This window comes from Canis lupus, chromosome X, assembly GCF_003254725.2.
Source record: "Canis lupus dingo isolate Sandy chromosome X, ASM325472v2, whole genome shotgun sequence".
In the NCBI taxonomy this organism is placed as follows: Eukaryota; Metazoa; Chordata; class Mammalia; order Carnivora; family Canidae; genus Canis; species Canis lupus.
Window position 1 is genome coordinate 19,529,047 of NC_064281.1, and position 18,441 is coordinate 19,547,487.

At 39.3% G+C, this 18,441-nt stretch overlaps 1 protein-coding gene across 1 annotated transcript in view; it reads left to right on the plus strand.

The window, feature by feature from the left end:
* The window catches only part of CXHXorf58 (chromosome X CXorf58 homolog), a 50,175-nt gene that overhangs the window by 6,253 nt on the left and 25,481 nt on the right, over positions 1-18,441 (plus strand). Inside the window, exons 4-9 of the mRNA XM_049107724.1 lie at positions 1,825-1,937; positions 2,725-2,836; positions 9,393-9,524; positions 14,830-15,059; positions 17,209-17,371; positions 17,922-18,058. Coding sequence (XP_048963681.1) covers positions 1,825-1,937; positions 2,725-2,836; positions 9,393-9,524; positions 14,830-15,059; positions 17,209-17,371; positions 17,922-18,058 — 887 coding nt within the window. The remainder of the gene's footprint in view (positions 1-1,824; positions 1,938-2,724; positions 2,837-9,392; positions 9,525-14,829; positions 15,060-17,208; positions 17,372-17,921; positions 18,059-18,441) is intronic.

Genomic DNA, 18,441 nt, shown 5'->3' on the forward strand with positions numbered 1-18,441 from the left:
AGTATTTATACTTATTTATAAGTATAAATGGTGCTTTCATAGTGTTTAACCTTGCAGCCTTATATGTGACTCTGCAATATAAAGATAGCTAAGATATCTCATTAAGGAAAAAAGCAAATATAGAATAGTATGAATAATATGGTCCTATTTAAGCAAAAACAAAAACCTCCAAAGGTGCATATCCCCTCACCCCTCTGAAAAACAACTCTGGCAATGCTAATAGAGTATATAAAGCTTTCCTTCGTATAGTACCAAGTATTCTAATAAAATTACCCATGATTACAATAGTTTATAATTAGTAATAGCCACATTAAGGGAATTTTAGCAGCTCTGAAAAAAATCATGAAGTCTGAGCAGTTTATACACTTCTTCACCATCTGACCCACAGATGCATTTCTGATGCCAGTAAAAGCGGAATACCTCAGAGAAAACCCGCTCAGTAAAGAGGTGACATTTCAGGTCCATTACCCATTGTCTTCACATATGGAACTTGCATTTAATTATCATAATACTGATTTTGTTATAACTTTAGATGTTTATAGTAACAGAAAGAAGGAAATTAATTCTTTTTAAAAAATCTGTTATCCTAACACTTTAAATTCCTACCTGACATTAATAATGCTTTGTCATTTTAAAAGCCCTTTGGTGTACATTTTTATGTGATTGTCATTGACATAGAGGTTGGCAGGGTCATGTTGGGGTGGAGTGGGGGCTTTATTTTTTTAACTTGCAAACACTATTTATTTATTTATTTATTTATTTATTTATTTATTTATTATTGGTGTTCAATTTGCCAACATATAGAATAACACCCAATGCTCATCCCATCAAGTGCCCCCCTCAGTGCCTGTTACCCAGTCATCCCCACCCCCCGCCCACCTCCCTTTCCACCACCCCTTGTTCGTTTCCCAGAGTTAGGAGTCTCTCATGTTCTGTCTCCCTCTCTGATATTTCCCACTCATTTTTTCTCCTTTCAAGTGGGGGCTTTGAGTCAAATAAATCTCTATTTGTATCTTGGCTTGCCCATGTACTACCTGTATGCCTTTGAATAAGTTACAGACACTCCCAGAGTCTCAGCCTGCTCATTGGAAAGATGGGAATGATAATATTTGAATAATACTGCTGAGTTATAAGGATTAAATGAAGTTATGTATATAAGGCATGTAACAGAATATGCGGTATATAAAAGGTGCTTAAAAACTAGTAGCATTACTATTACCATCCTCATTTTACAGTTATTTTTTTTAGATTTTATTTATTTATTCATGAGAGACACACAGAGATAGGCACAGACACAGGCAGAGGGAGAAGCAGGCTCCATGCAGGGAGCCCGACGTGGGACTCAATCCGGGGTCTCCGGGATCACACCCTAGGCCAAAGGTGGCGTTAAACCCCTGAGCCACCCAGGCTGCCCATTTTACAGTTATTTATTCAATATCAAATACTTGCTAAACCTGCTGTGTTCCAAGGACTGTACTAGATGCTAGGAGTATGGTAAGGAAGAAAGACATGATCAGTACTTTCATGCCACTTACAGTCTAGTAGAAGACACAGATTAATTCATAGTTAGTTATAATACGTGGTGAAAAGTGTTGTCATAAGGAAAGACCTGTGCCTGGGATGTCAAGGAGGGACACCCACTCAAGCTTGAAGGCTAGAAGGATAAAGTAATTGATTCAAGATTACACAGGTACTAAATGGAGGAGCCCAGACCAGAACCCAGGTCTTCAGAACTCCAAGCCTGGTGCACTGTTCACTTTACCATGCCACCTCTGTTATTCTCAGTAAGTTACACCTGGACAGAGTACCATTTTCCATTTATAGCATCATCATCTATTTCAGGAATATTGTGTGACACGTGAAATACTGAAGAAAGTGAGCCCCTTAGAGGCTGAGCTTGTGAAAGATCCTAGCATGAAGTATAAAGTTAGATTCAGGTAATATTTCTATACTGGTTTATTTCAAGAAGCACTTAGTTAAAATGAAAAAAACCTTATAAATGTATTTTCTTTTTTTGAAAGATTTTATTTATTCACGCGAGACACACAGAGAGCGGCAGAGACATAGGCAGAGGGAGAAGCAGGCTCCCTATGAGGAGCCCAGTGTGAGACTCGATCCCAGGATCCTGGGATCACAACCCGAACTGAAGGCAGACGTTCAACCACTGAGCTACCCACATGCCCCTAGAAATGTATTTTCTTAAGTCCTCATAAATTCTCAGGGTTGTTCTTAAATTTACATTTATTATGTGAGGAAACTGAGGTATGACTCTTGGGCTAAAAGTTGGCTTGAGAGTGGCTCATCTCCCATGATGTGTCCAGTCTGACACGTGAATGAGAATAGTTTTGAGCACACACACCCCAATGTGGCTCTTTCATCTCTGTAATCGATTTCATTACCCATTCTTTTTTTTTTCTTAAAGATTTTATTTATTTATTCGTGAGAGACACAGAGAGGCAGAGACATAGGCAGAGGGAGAAGCAGGCTCCTCGCAGGGAGCCTAATGTGGCCCTCCATCCCAGACCCTGGGATCACGCCCTGACCCGAAGGCAGACACTCAACTGCTGAGCCACCCAGGCATCCCTTCGTTACCCATTCTTTCTGTGCTCTGGCATAGACTTTACCCTGCAAGCAGGAAACTATGAGAATAATCTTAAGTAGAGGAGGAAGGTAACTAAGCCCTAACCCTGATGCCAAACAACTAATTTTTGGTCTTTATTTCAGATTCAGTGGTGAAACGTTTCCACCTTTCATCGTATTTAAAATTTTTCTGCATACTGAAGGCCATGGTAACAAGTATTTCAACGGAAAAAATTTATTAAAGCCATCAAGTGAGGTGATGTTTCATGATGTACACTTTATGTTACTTTATTTTTTAAAGATTTTTGTTTATTTATGAAAGAGGGAGACAGAGATAGAGCATGAGTGGGGAGGAGAGGGAGAAGCAGGCTCCTCTCCCCAGGATCATGACCTAAGCCAAAGGCAGACGCTTAACTGACTGAGCCACCCAGGCACCTCCATTTTATATTACTTTAGCTTCTTAATATCTGCATGGTATCTGAATTGCATTCGAAGTATACAGACTAAGTGATTTCACCATTGAACATCCCAGCAGCCAGGTAGCATTTTTTTTAATCTCATGTTTCAGGGTGTCTCTGTTTATTAGCTAAAAAATATTTGGAATGAATTACTGATAGAGGCCCTAAAAAATACTGATCAGTTTTCTTTGTATTAAAATTTTGGTTTAAAAAAATAAAAATAAAAATAAAAATAAATAAAATGTTGGTTTGTGGGACGCCTGGGTGGCTCAGCGGTTGAGTGTCTGCCTTCAGCTCAGGGCATGATCCCGGGATCCAGGATCGAGTCCCACATCGAGCTCCCTGCGAGGGAGGGGCCTGCTTCTCCCTCTGCCTGTGTCTCTGCCTCTCTCTCTCTCTCTCTCTGTCTCTCATGAATAAATAAATAAATCCTTAAAAAATAATAAAATAAAATTTTGGTTTGTTCATGAGAGACTCTTTTTTTGGTATATTTTTTTATTGGAGTTCGATTTGCCAACATATAGTATAATACCCAGTGCTCATCCCATCAAGTGCCCCCCTCAGTGCCCGTCACCCAGTCACCCCATCCCCCTGCCCACCTCCCCTTCCACTACCCCTTATTCATTTCCCAGAGTTTCTATGGGAAAGAAACTGAGGGTTGCTGGAAGGCAGGTGGGTGGGGGGATGAGGTAACTGGGTGACAGGCATTAAAGAGGACACGTGATGTGATGAGCACTGGGTGTTACATGCAACTGATAAATTAGTGAACTCCAAATCTGAAACTAATGATGTTCTATATGTTGGCTAATTTAATTTAAATTAATAAAAGAAAAAGAAAATTTTGGTTAGTAATGGACTAAAGTGGCCTATTAGGGCTTTTAAATTATGCAGACCATTTGATGCCATTCTATTTGTTTTAATGGTATTTTATCATTGTTTCTTTGATTCTGGTAGCATATTCAGAGAAAAGTGAACTGGACTATCGAAAATGAACTTTTAAAATATTTATCTTTCTTTATATGAGTTCTCATACTTTTAAGTTTCAAGTATATTTACCATAATTGTGTCTGCAGGATAGGAATCACCTGAGAATATTGTTAAACAATATAGTCTCTGATTCAGTAAATCTGGGATAGGAAATGAGAGTCTGCATTACTAACCGGTTCCCAGGTGTTGCTGCTACTGCTGGTTCTTGGACCCCACGTTTAATAGCAAGGATCTGCAATGCTACTACAGCATAGATTTTGCTCCTTTGGCCCTTATACATGACTATAATTGAGAAAAAATGCATGCATTCTCATTCTCAGCCTTTCATAAATCATACATCAAAGGTTATTTTCCTATAGCCTTCTGGAGATATTTTACTTAAAAAGTATGGCCCATCTGAAGTCATCAGTAATGGTATGTGTTCAGAATAGAAGACCACATAGCCTGGGAGTTTCTGATCAGATCCAGGATGTACAGCATTTATTCTCTGAAGAATGTTAGAAAAGAAAAAGAGACTGCCTTTCTCTGTGTTCTCAGGCAACGTCAGAGAACATTTCATTCAGTTTCAGGATATATCAAATGGACTATGTGTTTTCATATGGAATATGGTGTTGCAGAGTCATTAATATTTGTTCATTTATATAAAATGACTTCACATGCAAAAGTTGATATTTATCTTACATTCAGGGAATAAATTCATGCCACATTTATGTACAGAATAAGCTTATCATACCTATAAAATATCATCAATTGTTGCTTTTCTGAGATTACATGATGAGACTTTTCCAGGAACAGAAATTCTCCTGGGTCTGCTCCCGGTGGCCCCTGCTGTCTGCAGGCTAGAGCAAATGAGAAACTTAGAAGCCGTGACTGGAAAGGACTCTGTGTATATTAAAACTCATTAAAATGCTGCATAATAACTTCAGTTTTTATTTAAATTACAAAGTAACTTGGGAAAAAAGGAAATAGCACAGAGATTTTTTTAAAAAAGGAAACTATGCCTCATGCCTTTCTGTGCTGTGACTTTCACTCGCCTGGGGTTATCACTGTTAATAGTTTACTGTGTATCCTTCATTTTTTTGCCCATAAAAATACACAAACATGTTTTTTAAAAATTTTTGTTTTTATTATGAAAATGTAATAGCACTAGTTTGAGTATTTCACTAAACATTCTGAGAGGATTTAAATGATCAGAACATGAAAGAACAGTTTAGGATTCCTTTTTGAGCTACATAACAAACTCTGGTAACACCTGGATTCATGGTTGATAGAAAACCTATAGAATTATTCTTACTATAAGTTTACGCCAGTCATTTGAATAGAAATTGTGTGTTTAGCAAGACAATCCAACTTTCCTAAGTTCATTTCTTTCTTTCTGTTTATTTATTTTATTTATTTTTAAAGATGTTATTTATTTATTCATGAGAGACACACAGAGAGGAAGGCAGAGACAGGCAGAGGGAGAAGCAGGCACCATGCAGGGAGCCTAACGTGGAACTCGATCCCAGGACTCTGGGATTAAGCCCTGAGCCAAAGGCAGATGCTTAACCGCTGAGCCACCCAGGTGTCCCTCTTTCTTTTTTTTTAAAGATTTATTTTTTAAAAGTAATCTCTATACCCATCTTGGGGCTTGAACCCACAACTCCAAGATCAAGAGTTTCACACTCTACCAACTGAGCCAGCCAGGCACCCCCCCACTTATTTCTTAGTATGAAATAAATAAGTCAGTTTTAGTTCAGACATATAATCTAAGTTCACTTATGAAGAAGGGGAGTTTCACAGTTTTGTTGTTGTTCAGTCTTTTCCCTGGTACTTATTTCCATTTCTAGTTTCATTTTCTTATCATTTCCCAGTAGCATTTCTCATGTGTTCACACTTCGCACGTGCATGTGCGCGGACACACACACACATACACAAAGTGAAAACAAGTGAAAAGATATAGAATAGCCTAAGCCATTTTTGAGAAGAACAAAGATTTACATTAACTGATTTCAAGACCTAAAAAGCTGCAATGATCCCACAGTGTTGTGATGGCCTAAAGACAGACATGTAAATCAATGAGATAGAATAGAGAATTCAGAAATACACCCACTCATAGATGATCCATTGATTTTCATCAAATGTGCCAAGTCAGTTCAAATGGTGCTCGAACAATTGGATAGCCATGTGTACAAAAGAGAGATCTCATTTCAGTTACCTACTTCGATGATCTATTTTCAGAGCAATGCTTATTTACAGAGGGTTGTCACTATAGTTCATCCTCCAACTATATTTAGAATATTCTAAAGCCTTGCTACTCAAGAGTGTGGTCTACAGACCCACAGCACTGGCATTCCCTGGAACTTACTAGAAATGCAGACTATCAAGCCCCTCCCCAGACCCACTGAATGAGCATCTGCATTTTAACAATCCCCCCAGGGATCCCTGGGTGGCGCACGGTTTGGCGCCTGCCTTTGGCCCAGGGCGCAATCCTGGAGACCCGGGATCCAATCCCACGTCAGGCTCCCGGTGCATGGAGCCTGCTTCTCCCTCTGCCTATGTCTCTGTCTCTCTCTCTCTCTGTATGACTATCATAAATAAATAATAATAATAAAAAAACAATCCCCCCAGATGATCCTAGGCACAAACTAGTTTGACAAGCACTGTCTTACAGGTGCCCCCCCCCCACACACACACACAGCGTGGCCTAGAATGTCTCTGGGTAATTGACAGTTCTTAAACATGAACATCCAGCAACCATTAGTTTAAATTGAAGATCCCTGTTCTTTTTGAGGATTAGGCATTTATGTAAAAAGAAAAAACACCATTATTAATAATAACTGCCCTCATTGAGCACCATTGAGTCCTGTGTTAAACATTTTGCGTGCATTATCGTTGAATTCTCATAAACTCTAGAATGTAGATTCTGTTATCTTCAGTTTTAAAAGACCAAGTAACTTGCTGAAGGTCTCAAGCTAGAAAGGGAAGGAGCCGATATCAAAACCCAGTGATCCTGACTCCAGAGCCTGTGCTCATAATTAACCACTCCTGAGCCAGCGTGCCTGCTAAATACGTTCCCTTATACGGGCTCCTGATAACTCCAGCACAGTCCATGTTATTCCCATTCAGCCTGTGAGGAAGCCGGGACTTGGAGAGGCTTGCCAGGGGCAGAACTGACACTTGAATACTTCTCCATCTATCCACTGCACTGTGCACACTTTGAGGTTGAAACCACACCAGCAGCTGTGCTGGTTTCATTAATTCTGAACTCACGTATAATTGAACTGTTCCAAACCGAGAAACCCTGTTCCTGTGCAGGATACCAGTTCATGCTACCTTCGTGAGAATTTCCAGCTGGGCGGGGAAGTGACTTGAGATAGTCGCTTGACAAGGGCAGGTGTGGATCTAGGCCAGCATGTACCTGTGGGGCCGTGGGGGCTTCTGGGCCACAGTGATGCCAGGTATCAGGGGAAGTGTCAAATTTAGAGATGCCTGCCTTTGACCTTTTGTTTGAGTCACCCACTAAGAATGGAGCCTGCCTCTTGAATCCTAGTCTGATTGGCTGCTGTCCTGGACTCTTCGCCTCATTTCGGCCCTTCCCTTTCACCTGGTGCTGGGCACTTCTTTCCCATCCCTTCCTACCCAGAAGTACTTTCCTGAAGCTAGCCATACAGCAGATGCCTGAGAAAGAAAGAATGGCCTCCATGCTGGCTATTGGAGGCAAACTTTTTTCAAACCCCTGTCGCAAGTGGGCAGCGAGCCCTCCCCGTGCTGCCCGGCATAGGGATTTTTGGCTGGATCCCGGGATGGGCCTCACACAGCTGAGCCACACAGCTGAGGCAGTGTACAAATAAGGAAACCGGGGCTTGGAGAGGTTGTGGGTGGTGGCTGAGTGGAGTAGAGTGGGGAGGGACTGGCAAGAAATACCCTTACTAAGTAGCTTGAGCTAAAGTAAAATACAGTTATATCTAAAGAAATTCTCAAAGCAGAAATTATACAGCTTTCAGATGTGTTCACTGTATAGTTTATTTGCTTTTACCTTTAGCATCACCATGAGGGTAGTTAATGAGAACCCACGGGAAATTAATTGCAAGAAAGCATAATGGTGACACGTGCCAATACTGTCTTTTCTTTAGATGCGTAGTATGTAAAGAAACTAATGAAACGGAAAACAGAGATGATCTGCCTAAAGGAAGGTTCATCACAGAAACTGTTTCTGTCCCTTCCATGTAGTACATTAGGAATAAAACTACCACCATTTGAATATTCTTTCGTTTTCCATGTATGTCCGTGTGCTAAGCTTTGGATTTAGAAAAATAAATAAAAAAGGAATATTCTCAATAACAAAAGTGAAAATTGAAATGGAAACTATATCCTCCAGGCTCATTGTCGTATTGTGTGTTAAGTAAAAAGATTCCAAATTCTGATCTCATCTCAAGCGGCCTCACATCAACATTATAACCTGGAGTTCCCATGTTTTCACAAATACACATTCTGAGATTCAGAGGGAAAGAGAAACTGATCTGGAATCCAAAGATATTTGAATTTTATTCTACGCCAGTCTCCATTCTCATAAGCATATGCTTTGTGGCCAGAAGCATAGATATGTAATATAAATATGTGTTAGAAGAGTCAGCACATACTTATGGGGGGTGGGAACGAGGGTGGGGAGTACTTAAGTCTCTACTCAGTCTATGTATAGCTCTTAGCAAAGGATGGGCGTATGTGGAACGGTATGGTACAGACAGGGCCAGATGAGATTTGGGCCTCCATATTTTCTGGCATTCTTCTACCTCTGCCCTCCCAGGTATTTTCCTTTAGTACAAAATGCCAGCGTTTCGGAGAGAAAAAAAAATGCTTCACTACTCTTTGGCCACAGAGAATGAAGTCTGAAGGAGAGGAAGGTCTAAGCAATGTGAAACATACATGTTTCCATTTGGGGGTGAGGTATTAACTAGCGCATAAAAGAGAGTTGGCCCAGTAACACCTTTCACTGCAGTTCCTAGGGCAACCTGTTTAATAACCAAGGAAGTTTTCTCTGCCTTGACAGCATGAATGACGCTATAGATTTGTTTTGTTAAGGGAAAAGAATGTTTTTTAAGAGGGGAAAAAACATTTTTAAAACACTGTGGTTCTCTGAGGGTTGGAGACTCAGCTACATTACATTTTAAAACTATGTAGATATGGTTATGGAAACGAATTTTAAATGGTTTAAAAACTCTTATACAATCTTTTCTTTGTAAATACAGTCTTTTTATTGAATAGCAAGCTGCTAGAAGAAAGGAACAGTATTTTATGTGTTTGTCAGAAGAAATATGTAAAGTGTGCACTGATAATTATTGCTATTATACTACTGTTTTAAAAATCTGTTTTCTATTCTCTTTATAGGCAGTGGCTGATGCTTGCAAAATTATGGGGAAAAAGAAGTTTTACCATCAGGTTATGGAAGATGAATGTCTTTTCCAGAAGTTCAAAATAACTGATAAAATAGATATTGTCACCCTGAAAGACTACATGCAAGTAAGGAATTGAGATTTAGATATTAGAAACAACAATTTTTTAAAAAGCTTTCTGTGGGCACCTGAGTGGCTCAGTTGGTTAGGTGCCTGCTTTCAGCTCAGGTCATGATCCCAGGGTGCTGGGATCGAGTCCCACATCGGGCTTCCTGCTCATTGGGGAGCCTGCTTCCCCCTCTGCCCCTTACCCTGCTCGTGCTCTCAAATGAATAAGTAAAATCTTTTAAAATAAATAATCTTTAAAAACTCTTCTGACCTTATCCTCCAAGAGAAAGGATCATACATTTTTTTCACTATAGAAAAATAAGCATAATATAAAATTTACCATCTTAAATGGTATAATTCAGTGACATTAAGTATATTCACAATGTTGTTCAGACACCACCATTATCTAGTTCCTGAACTTTATCACCCCAAAAGGAAACCTCCCTTGTATTAAGCTGTCACTCCCTGTCCCTCCATCACTCCAGCCCCTATCACTCACTAATCAGCCTCTTGTCTCCCTGAGTTTACCTATTCTGGATAGCTTGTATTCATGGAATCATAAAATATTTGGCTCTTTGCATCTGGAGAATGATAGCTAATGAATGTGGCTTTTCCTTTGGGGTTGATGGAAATGTTTTGGAATTAGATAGTAGTGCTATGTAGAGTTAATTTACTAAATGCACTGAATTGTGTACATTTAAAATGGTTAAAATGGTGAATTTTATATTTTGTGAATTTTATCTTGCTAAAAAGTAAAAAAATCAAGTACGTGTTGCTAAGAGAGTACATGATGGAGATTTGACCTATTGAGAAGGGGTTATTATTATTATTTGGGTGCTTTGTGGTACAAGTGACAGATTATTCCCAACCACAGGAGGCTTAAACAGCAAGGGAATTGTACTGTCCCATGTCTGAAGTCTACAAAGAGGTGGGTCTCAGGCCAGCTAATAATACAGCAGCTCAAGGACATCAGGGTCCTCTACAGTGCTCTTGTCTTCCTCCACATGGTAACAAGATGACTATCACATTCTTAACTTCCTTTAAAGTCAGGAACAAGGGGACTCTTAAGTACCATTTTCCTTTTTATCTCAAGAAGAAATATCTCTGGGGGTGCTTGGCTGGCTCAGTTGGTGAAGCATCCAATTCTTGATCTCAGCTCAGGTCTTGATCTCAGGGTTGTGAGTTCAAGCGCCCCATGTTGGGCTCCATGCTGGACATGGAGCCTACTTAAAAAAAAAAAAAAAGGAAGAAAGAAAGAAAGAAAGAAAGAAAGAAAGAAAGAAAGAAAGAAAGAAAGAAAGAGAAAAATCTTTGCCAGAAGTCCCCAACAGACTTCCCCTCAGATCCCATTGATCAGAATCCTAACCTAATTGCTGATAAAGGAAAATGAGATCATTTTCCACCATTGACTTAGAACCATCATGGTTCATGTGCTGGGGCCCTCCTTCCTAGAACACGTGGCTGCTCCATACTTGAAAAAAAAAATCAGGGCTCTGGAGGCAAGGAAGAAGTGGGAAATGGTTGATGGGCAGGCAATCAACAATGTGTCACAGCCTCAGTCTGGGGCTGAGCAGGTGCTGTGCCCCAGGCAGAGGCTCTGTGGCAGGAGGAACTGCAGGTCTGTGGAGCTGGAGAAGAGAGAGCAGAGGTTTGGGCAGGCAGCCTGGAGGGCTGGCAAGAGAGCATCAGACAGGCCTTTTGACAATAGCAAGGTATTTTTCTTTTTCTTGATCCTGTGTGCAGGTAGAAGCTGGTGCTTCTTAATGTGTTAAGAAATGAGATGATCTAATCTAATGAGTGAAGGGATCTGTCTGGCTGCAGTATAGGGAATGGATTAGAGTACAGCAAGAGCCTTCTCCTAGTTTGGATGTTCCTGCTGTATTTCAGGAGAGACGGTGGTATCTTGGCTGAGGGCTGTGAGGCTGGAGACACAGGAGATAATTAGAAAGTAAAAGCAATGGGCCTTGGTGACAGACAGCAAGGCAGGCTAAGGGGAGGTGTCCGGCATGACTCCTAGGTTCCTGGTTTGCATAATGGATTGGACAGCAGTACTAAGTCAGGAACCTTAAACTAGATACCTGAATAATAATAATAATAATAATAATAATAATAATAGCAAATGCTGGTGTAGTACCACCTCCTTTTATTCTCACAACTCTAAGAGGTAGGTACTATTATTACTGCCATTTTACAAGTTCTAAAGAAACAATGGATACAAAATTTCTGGATAATAATAATAATAATAATAATAATAATAATAAATGGCCTTAACTGTCCACTCAGCTAGTTCATTGTGACACATGAAATTAATGCAGTGCCTTGGAGACTCCCAATTCTGTTTTCTTTCCTTTAGAGTCTTAACCTGGAAAATGAGGGAATTCAACCCTCATTTGAAATAATAGAAATAAATAGCACTTTGGGATGCCAACTATCTTTGCAAAGTATGTGGCTCACATACTTGGAGCGTATGACTGTGCCAAGGATTGGTGTCTTAGGAAGAAGTCCCCAATAAATATGTTGGGAGAAGCATGGTGATTGCTGACAATCATTTTATCAATTTATTTTTTTTTCTTTTTTTTTATTTTTTTATTTATGATAGGCACAGAGAGAGAGAGAGGCAGAGACACAGGCAGAGGAAGAAGCAGGCTCCATGCACCGGGAGCCCGACGTGGGATTCGATCCCGGGTCTCCAGGATCACGCCCTGGGCCAAAGGCAGGCGCCAAACCGCTGCACCACCCAGGGATCCCATTTTATCAATTTATTGAGCCCCTTATGGATACAAGCACTATTGCTGGCTCTTTTTATGTATAGTATATCTCCTTTAATCTTCAAGTTTGTAGATTATGTGACCCTTTAACAGATGAGAAAAATGGAGTTTAATAAGATTTCTTAAAACTTGGGACACCTGAGTGGCTCAGCAGTTAAAGCATCTGCCTTTGGCTCAGGGCGTGATCCCTGGGTCCTGGGATCGAATCCTGCATCAGGCTCCCTGCATGGAGCCTGCTTCTCCCTCTGCCTCTATCTCTGCTTCTCCCTCTGCCTCTATCTCTGCCTCTCTATCTCTCTGTCTCTCTCATGAATAAATAAATAATTTTTAAAAAAACTTGCCCAAGTCACTTAGCAAAGCACAGAGCAGGTCATTGACAGTTCTGAGATGTTTACTCATTTTACTACTACACTCTGAGCAAGTAAAATATGTAGTCAGTCCTCACTTTGCACAGTAGTGCAGGGTCATGAAAATGTGCAGCAGTACCTCGCTGGCTTGGTTGGTGGAGCATGCCACTCTTGATCTCAGGGTTGTGGGTTCAAGCCTCACAATACATGTAGAGATTGCTTAAAGATAAAATCCTTTAAGAAAATGACCATGCAGGCAGCCCCGGTGGCCCAGCGGTTTGGCGCCGCCTTCGGCCCGGGGTGTGATCCTGGAGACCCGGGATCGAGTCCCACGTCAGGCTCCCTGCATGGAGCCTTTTTCTCTCCCTTTCTTCTGCCTCTCTCTCTCTCTGTCTGTTATGAATAAATAAAATCTTTTTTAAAAATGACCGTGCAAGCTGAAACCACGCAAATCAAATTTAATAATCAATGGGAAAAATCATGATGTTCCATACCTTTAAAAAAAAAAAGCTTGTCAAAACTAAAAACTCTCTGTTATAAATATATAGGAAAATGAAAAACAAAACATTTACTACATGATAATTTAAAACACTGGAAACGTTGAGGATTAAAAGTGTTTTATTTCCTTGTAAAAACTTTATCAACGATAAATATACTAAAAAACCATTGAACTATATACTTTAAATGGGTGAATTGTATGGGATGTGAATCTCAATAAAACTTTAAAAAAACAGTTTATGAGGAATAGTTTAAACAGCGCTTACCTTCTTAGTCTTCTCATATAACTTAAAATACATAGTAAGCCTCTTCTATGCCTTAGTGAATCGCCACACTCCTTTCTTTTTTTTTTTTTTTTGCCACACTCCTTTCTAAGTGCAGATTACCTACCAACATTTTATCCTTTGCACTTTAAATGTTATGAAATCTCTCAAAGTTCCTTTAATGTGAAGAGTCTTTTGTCAGCGTCACTTCCTCTGGAACAGCTGCATCCTTTTCGTCACAACCACTTGCCTCATTTATGCCGCTAAGTTCACCTTCACCACTTTCCTTCCTCTTGCTGCCCACCCGCAGTCTCTTGAATGACGGCAATGTCAATATCCCTTATTTCTTCTAACTGCATTTACGTTTAATTTGAATTTCATTTCCAACATTATCACTTTTTTGTTTCTCTGTTGGCCTATTCTTTTGATTATCTTTTTATTTTTTTGGCAAAATGGCACATGTGTTTATTACTGGGAAACAAAGAGGTGACACAACTACATACTTTGCTCTCTGTGTGTGACCTGAATAACAGATCATCAATGGCCAATCACTGACACTTTGGAAGAAGGGACATGATTTGTCACTATTCACTACACATATCTGTTATTTCTGTAGTGATCTATGGACTGTAAAGCTATCAGCAAAGTTTGTACTTCATACAGTTATTGAGTTATACTGCAGAAACTGAAATTTGAGACATGTTGAAGGACTGGGGTCATTCAGTCAAATGGTAGTAATTAAAATCTGTGCATGCCTTAATGATACAAAATAAAGACTGCTTGTGGGGGTGTAGGGATGTGTGTGCATGTGAGAGAGAGAGAGAGAGAGAGAGACATACCTTAAATACCTAGCTGATATTCTGTCCCAGCATTGTAGATCCTCTAGCCCTATTCCTGTCTCTTAAATGAACATTTTATAAGGTTGATTATATATATTTGCATTTTAACATTCCTAATTTGTTATTTTAAATTTAAAAATAAATACATAAACGTGGGATTTCTACAAATGCTCCAAATGAAAATAGTGAAATTCACCACTTGATACCAGAGGTGAACTCATTATTTCTTGTGCAAATGTCCTCTCAATCCAAGCATATTATGAACTAGCACTACCAGGTATGCAGGTCATGTATTTGGCATTAAAATGTTTATTCATTAAATTAAAAAATATTTATCATTAAATAAAGATTGAGTGAGTGGGGTACTATGTGTGTGATGCTGTATGACAAGGATCCTGTCTTGTGGTGGGGGCGCTAAGTACACAGAGAGCTAAAACATCAAGTAGTCAGTAATAAGCCATAGAAGAAAGTTGCTGATTAATTTCAGAGATGGGATCAAGGAATACTTTTTGGATGAAGTGACATTGGACATTGGAACCTTGGGAAATGTGTCTTAAAACATTCTGGAGTACCCACAGCCGATCATTCTTACTTGTTTTTTCCATATAGTATTCCAGTCTTCTGGACGAGACCCCTGCATCTTCTGGTGGTAGAAATAACTACTGGCGAAAATTAGACCTCAAAAACATCCCCAGGACAATGATAATATATGACATAGTTGATTATGCAGAGTCTGGAATAATATCAAACCGTCTACAAAAAGAAATGAAGTATCTATTACAGAGACCACAAACAGAAGAGATGCGTCAGCGTCAGCTACGGATTGTTTCTGAAGTTAGGTAAAAGTAACAGTTTCCTGGGGTTACAATACTAGAGGTGTTTCTGAAAATGTTCACATTCTGCCAAATAGCTCATGAAAGATAATAATAGGGCATATGGGAAAAATAGGGTTGGGGCAGATTGCTCAAAACGTACACATCTTTGTAAGTAGAGCACTAACCAAAAGGACAATTGGAACCTGGGGAGATAACTCGCACCACCAGACAGGCAGCTCAGGATGGCTAGAGGGGGCCACAGCAAATATTAAAAAACGGACAATAGAGTTGAAATGCAGGCAACTCTTTAATTGGAGCGGGTAGTCAACACAGAGGTAATGCAGATGGAGGTGGAGCCCTGGGCTGGCATGGCTGCCTTTTCAGCGTATGTGAGAGGCAGTGCAACCCGCCAATAACCAGAAAGCACCCCCCCAAGGGTGGGGAGTATGGTGGGGGCAGCAAGGGTGGACTGTGGGGTCAGGGGTGCCTCTGGGGCGAGAGCCCTAGATGCAGGTGCTAATTCTTGTTTTCATAAATACAGCCCAAAGGGCCCCCGTTGCCTATGCGACACAGAGCTGAGGACCTTTTCCTTTTCTGCTGAAGGTTATAATTCTACTCTTGCGATTCTGGCTCCCCTTGCTGAGGACAAATTGCATATAAATTACAGTGACATTATTCTCTTCTTTAGCAATAGCATGTGAGCCAATTCACATTATAGAAGCTCCTGTTGTAGCAAAAGAAACTGTATTATGATCTGAAACAATGCAGACAGAATATGACTGCTCCAATGATATTCCTTTTTTCTTTCCATTACAAGTCTCACCTAGCCCATCTTATTTACAAATGAAGCTTTCTTTCTTAAGAAAAAGAGATAATCAGATTGAAGAGCATCTATTGATAGTCTATTTTCATGGAGTCATATTTGAAATGAAAAAATACTCCTTCGGTACACAGAGGAGGCACTGGTCTTCTTGTCAGGCAAACACACTGGGTTTTTTTCAGGGCTAGAGATGAGTGGTGCTGACCCAATAATATAATTTAGCCCATATATTTTATGATTGAGGCTATACATTTGCCAGACAGATGGCCTGGTGTAGGGTGCAGTCTGTCATCATGAAATAGATTTTCTCTAACTCATCCATATAGACACTGAATATAGAACTTAACCCTATTACCACCAAGGTCAAATAAATGATGTAATTTTCCCTGCCACCATATATAACCCTAGGCTCCCTGCTATTTGGACTCTTGCTACTGATTATCTAAGAATGAGCCACTTGAAGAGCCAAATTAAGTAGCCAAATTTTAAATCAATTAAAGAGGGGAAAGTACTTTCTTGCAGATTTCTTTGAATGCGGTGTTAGTTTGGGATCTCTCATATCAAATATTTGAATATGAGTAGTTTATTTGAGAGGTGATTCCCAGAATCACTGATGAAAGGGAGACAAGGAAGGGCAGGCAGCCAAAACAGCATGTGTTAGCAAACAGGTTACTTCTGCGGGTGAAGGGAGCTTAATCCCTCTTGGGAGTATCCAAGCCATTACAGAACGTGCACCTCAAGTTATCTAGTGGGGGCAAGGAAGTTGGGATATTTATAGGCTGATGTGCATCACTCAGTGGCTAAGGACTGTTTCTGAGGGAAAGTGTTAATTCTCAGGCACTTTCCCAGAGCATGGGCTCTCGTTTCCACAAGAAAGCTGTCATGCCAAGAGAGGCCAATGCTGGCAGTTGGAAGTTGGGCCTATGTACTTTGTGGTGGTAAGGCCTAGGGGACTGTGGGCATGGTACCACCTGTATCTGATCCCAACACTGATAAAGACAGCTTGTTTTTTCAGCCATTATGAAATTTAATACTCTTTTGTGTTACTATGACTACTACATGGTATTTTCCAGGAAAACTGATTTTAAATTGATACCATGTTCTATAATTTTCATCATCATTGTGATCCACATCATCATTTATACACCTTCATAAGTGCCAAATAAAGAGCTATGCCCTATAATTTAAGCAGAAATGATGCCTTTGGCCTAAAAACTTACATACAGTATTGCTCCAAATATAGAGGCCTATGATCTAGTTGCTAGAAGATGCTTTAATAAAATTTGCAACTTGCTTTACATTTAAATGTTATTTTGTGCATTTTTTTCTGTCTACAATTCAAATCTTTTCTAGATGCCCTTCATCCGTTTCAGCTATCAAACCTTTATATCGGCCCTACCAACAGCAGAATCAAATTAAACATCTGGGTCGTCAATCCAAGCAAGCTCTAATGAATGTGGAAAAAATGAAAAAAGCTTATAAGATGGCTAAAGAAAAAAATGCTTCCGTGGGGACTGTAAGTTGAACTTGTACTGAATTCATTGTTTTGGACACTAGTCAAACTGTTAGTAATTCTTCTTCTGTAAGTAGAATTTTCCTAATTTACAAGTTCAAGGCTAAAACACCTTTGGTATATATGTGGATAGTATAAAGCTGTGTTCCTCTTGGTAACACATGTTTTAAAAATTCTTCAACAATATAGCTAATCTGATAAATACCAGCTGTTTTGGCCTCACATCTGTATAAAGTGGCAAACAACAACAGTCATCTCTGTATGATGACACTATTGATTCAGCACATCTCAAATAGTGCTTTTCTCAAAATAAAAGTCATTTCTATCTAGACTTATTTAAAACTATATGCATAAAGTCTGCCTCAGTATATTCCTACATTGTAGGAATATTTACAACTAACATAGCTATGTATTACTTTGTAATTCTTTAAAAATCTATATACGGTATAAATTTTTTGAAATGAGGCTAAGTATAAACAGTCCATATAAAAACAGAAAGTAGTAAAAAACCAAATGTAAAATCCTTTCCTCTTTTATTTATAATTCTACTTAGGAACCACAAACGGACAAACCAGGCACAAAGCAACAACAGTCAATCATCTTCTCTACCCCATCTTTTGACATTGTGAAAGTTGATGAGCTTGTGTCAGATGAGGAATTGAGAAAAGAAGAAAAGGAATTATTTGCCTGGTATCAAGACTTGTATATTAATAGTTCTCCATCATGTTAATATACAGCTAACTGATAGAAAACCAAATTATTTAACAGTCTGTCTTGCTAATATGCATATTAAAGGAAAATGAAATATAAACAAGCCCTCAGAATGCTCTCTTAACCAAATGTGTGACCGATTTTTAAGCCATTTTAGTCTTACCATAAATACTAATATTTTTTACTGACAGAATTTTAATCTGAATAAATTATTTCTACTAGATGCCCTTGAACTAGCTGTATATAGTTTTACTCAAGAAATGATTAGTAAATTAATCCCTGGAACTTTTATTCAATTCTGATTTTCCTTCATTTTTAAAAATATCTAAACAGGCCATGCTTAACATAAATATTAGAATTCA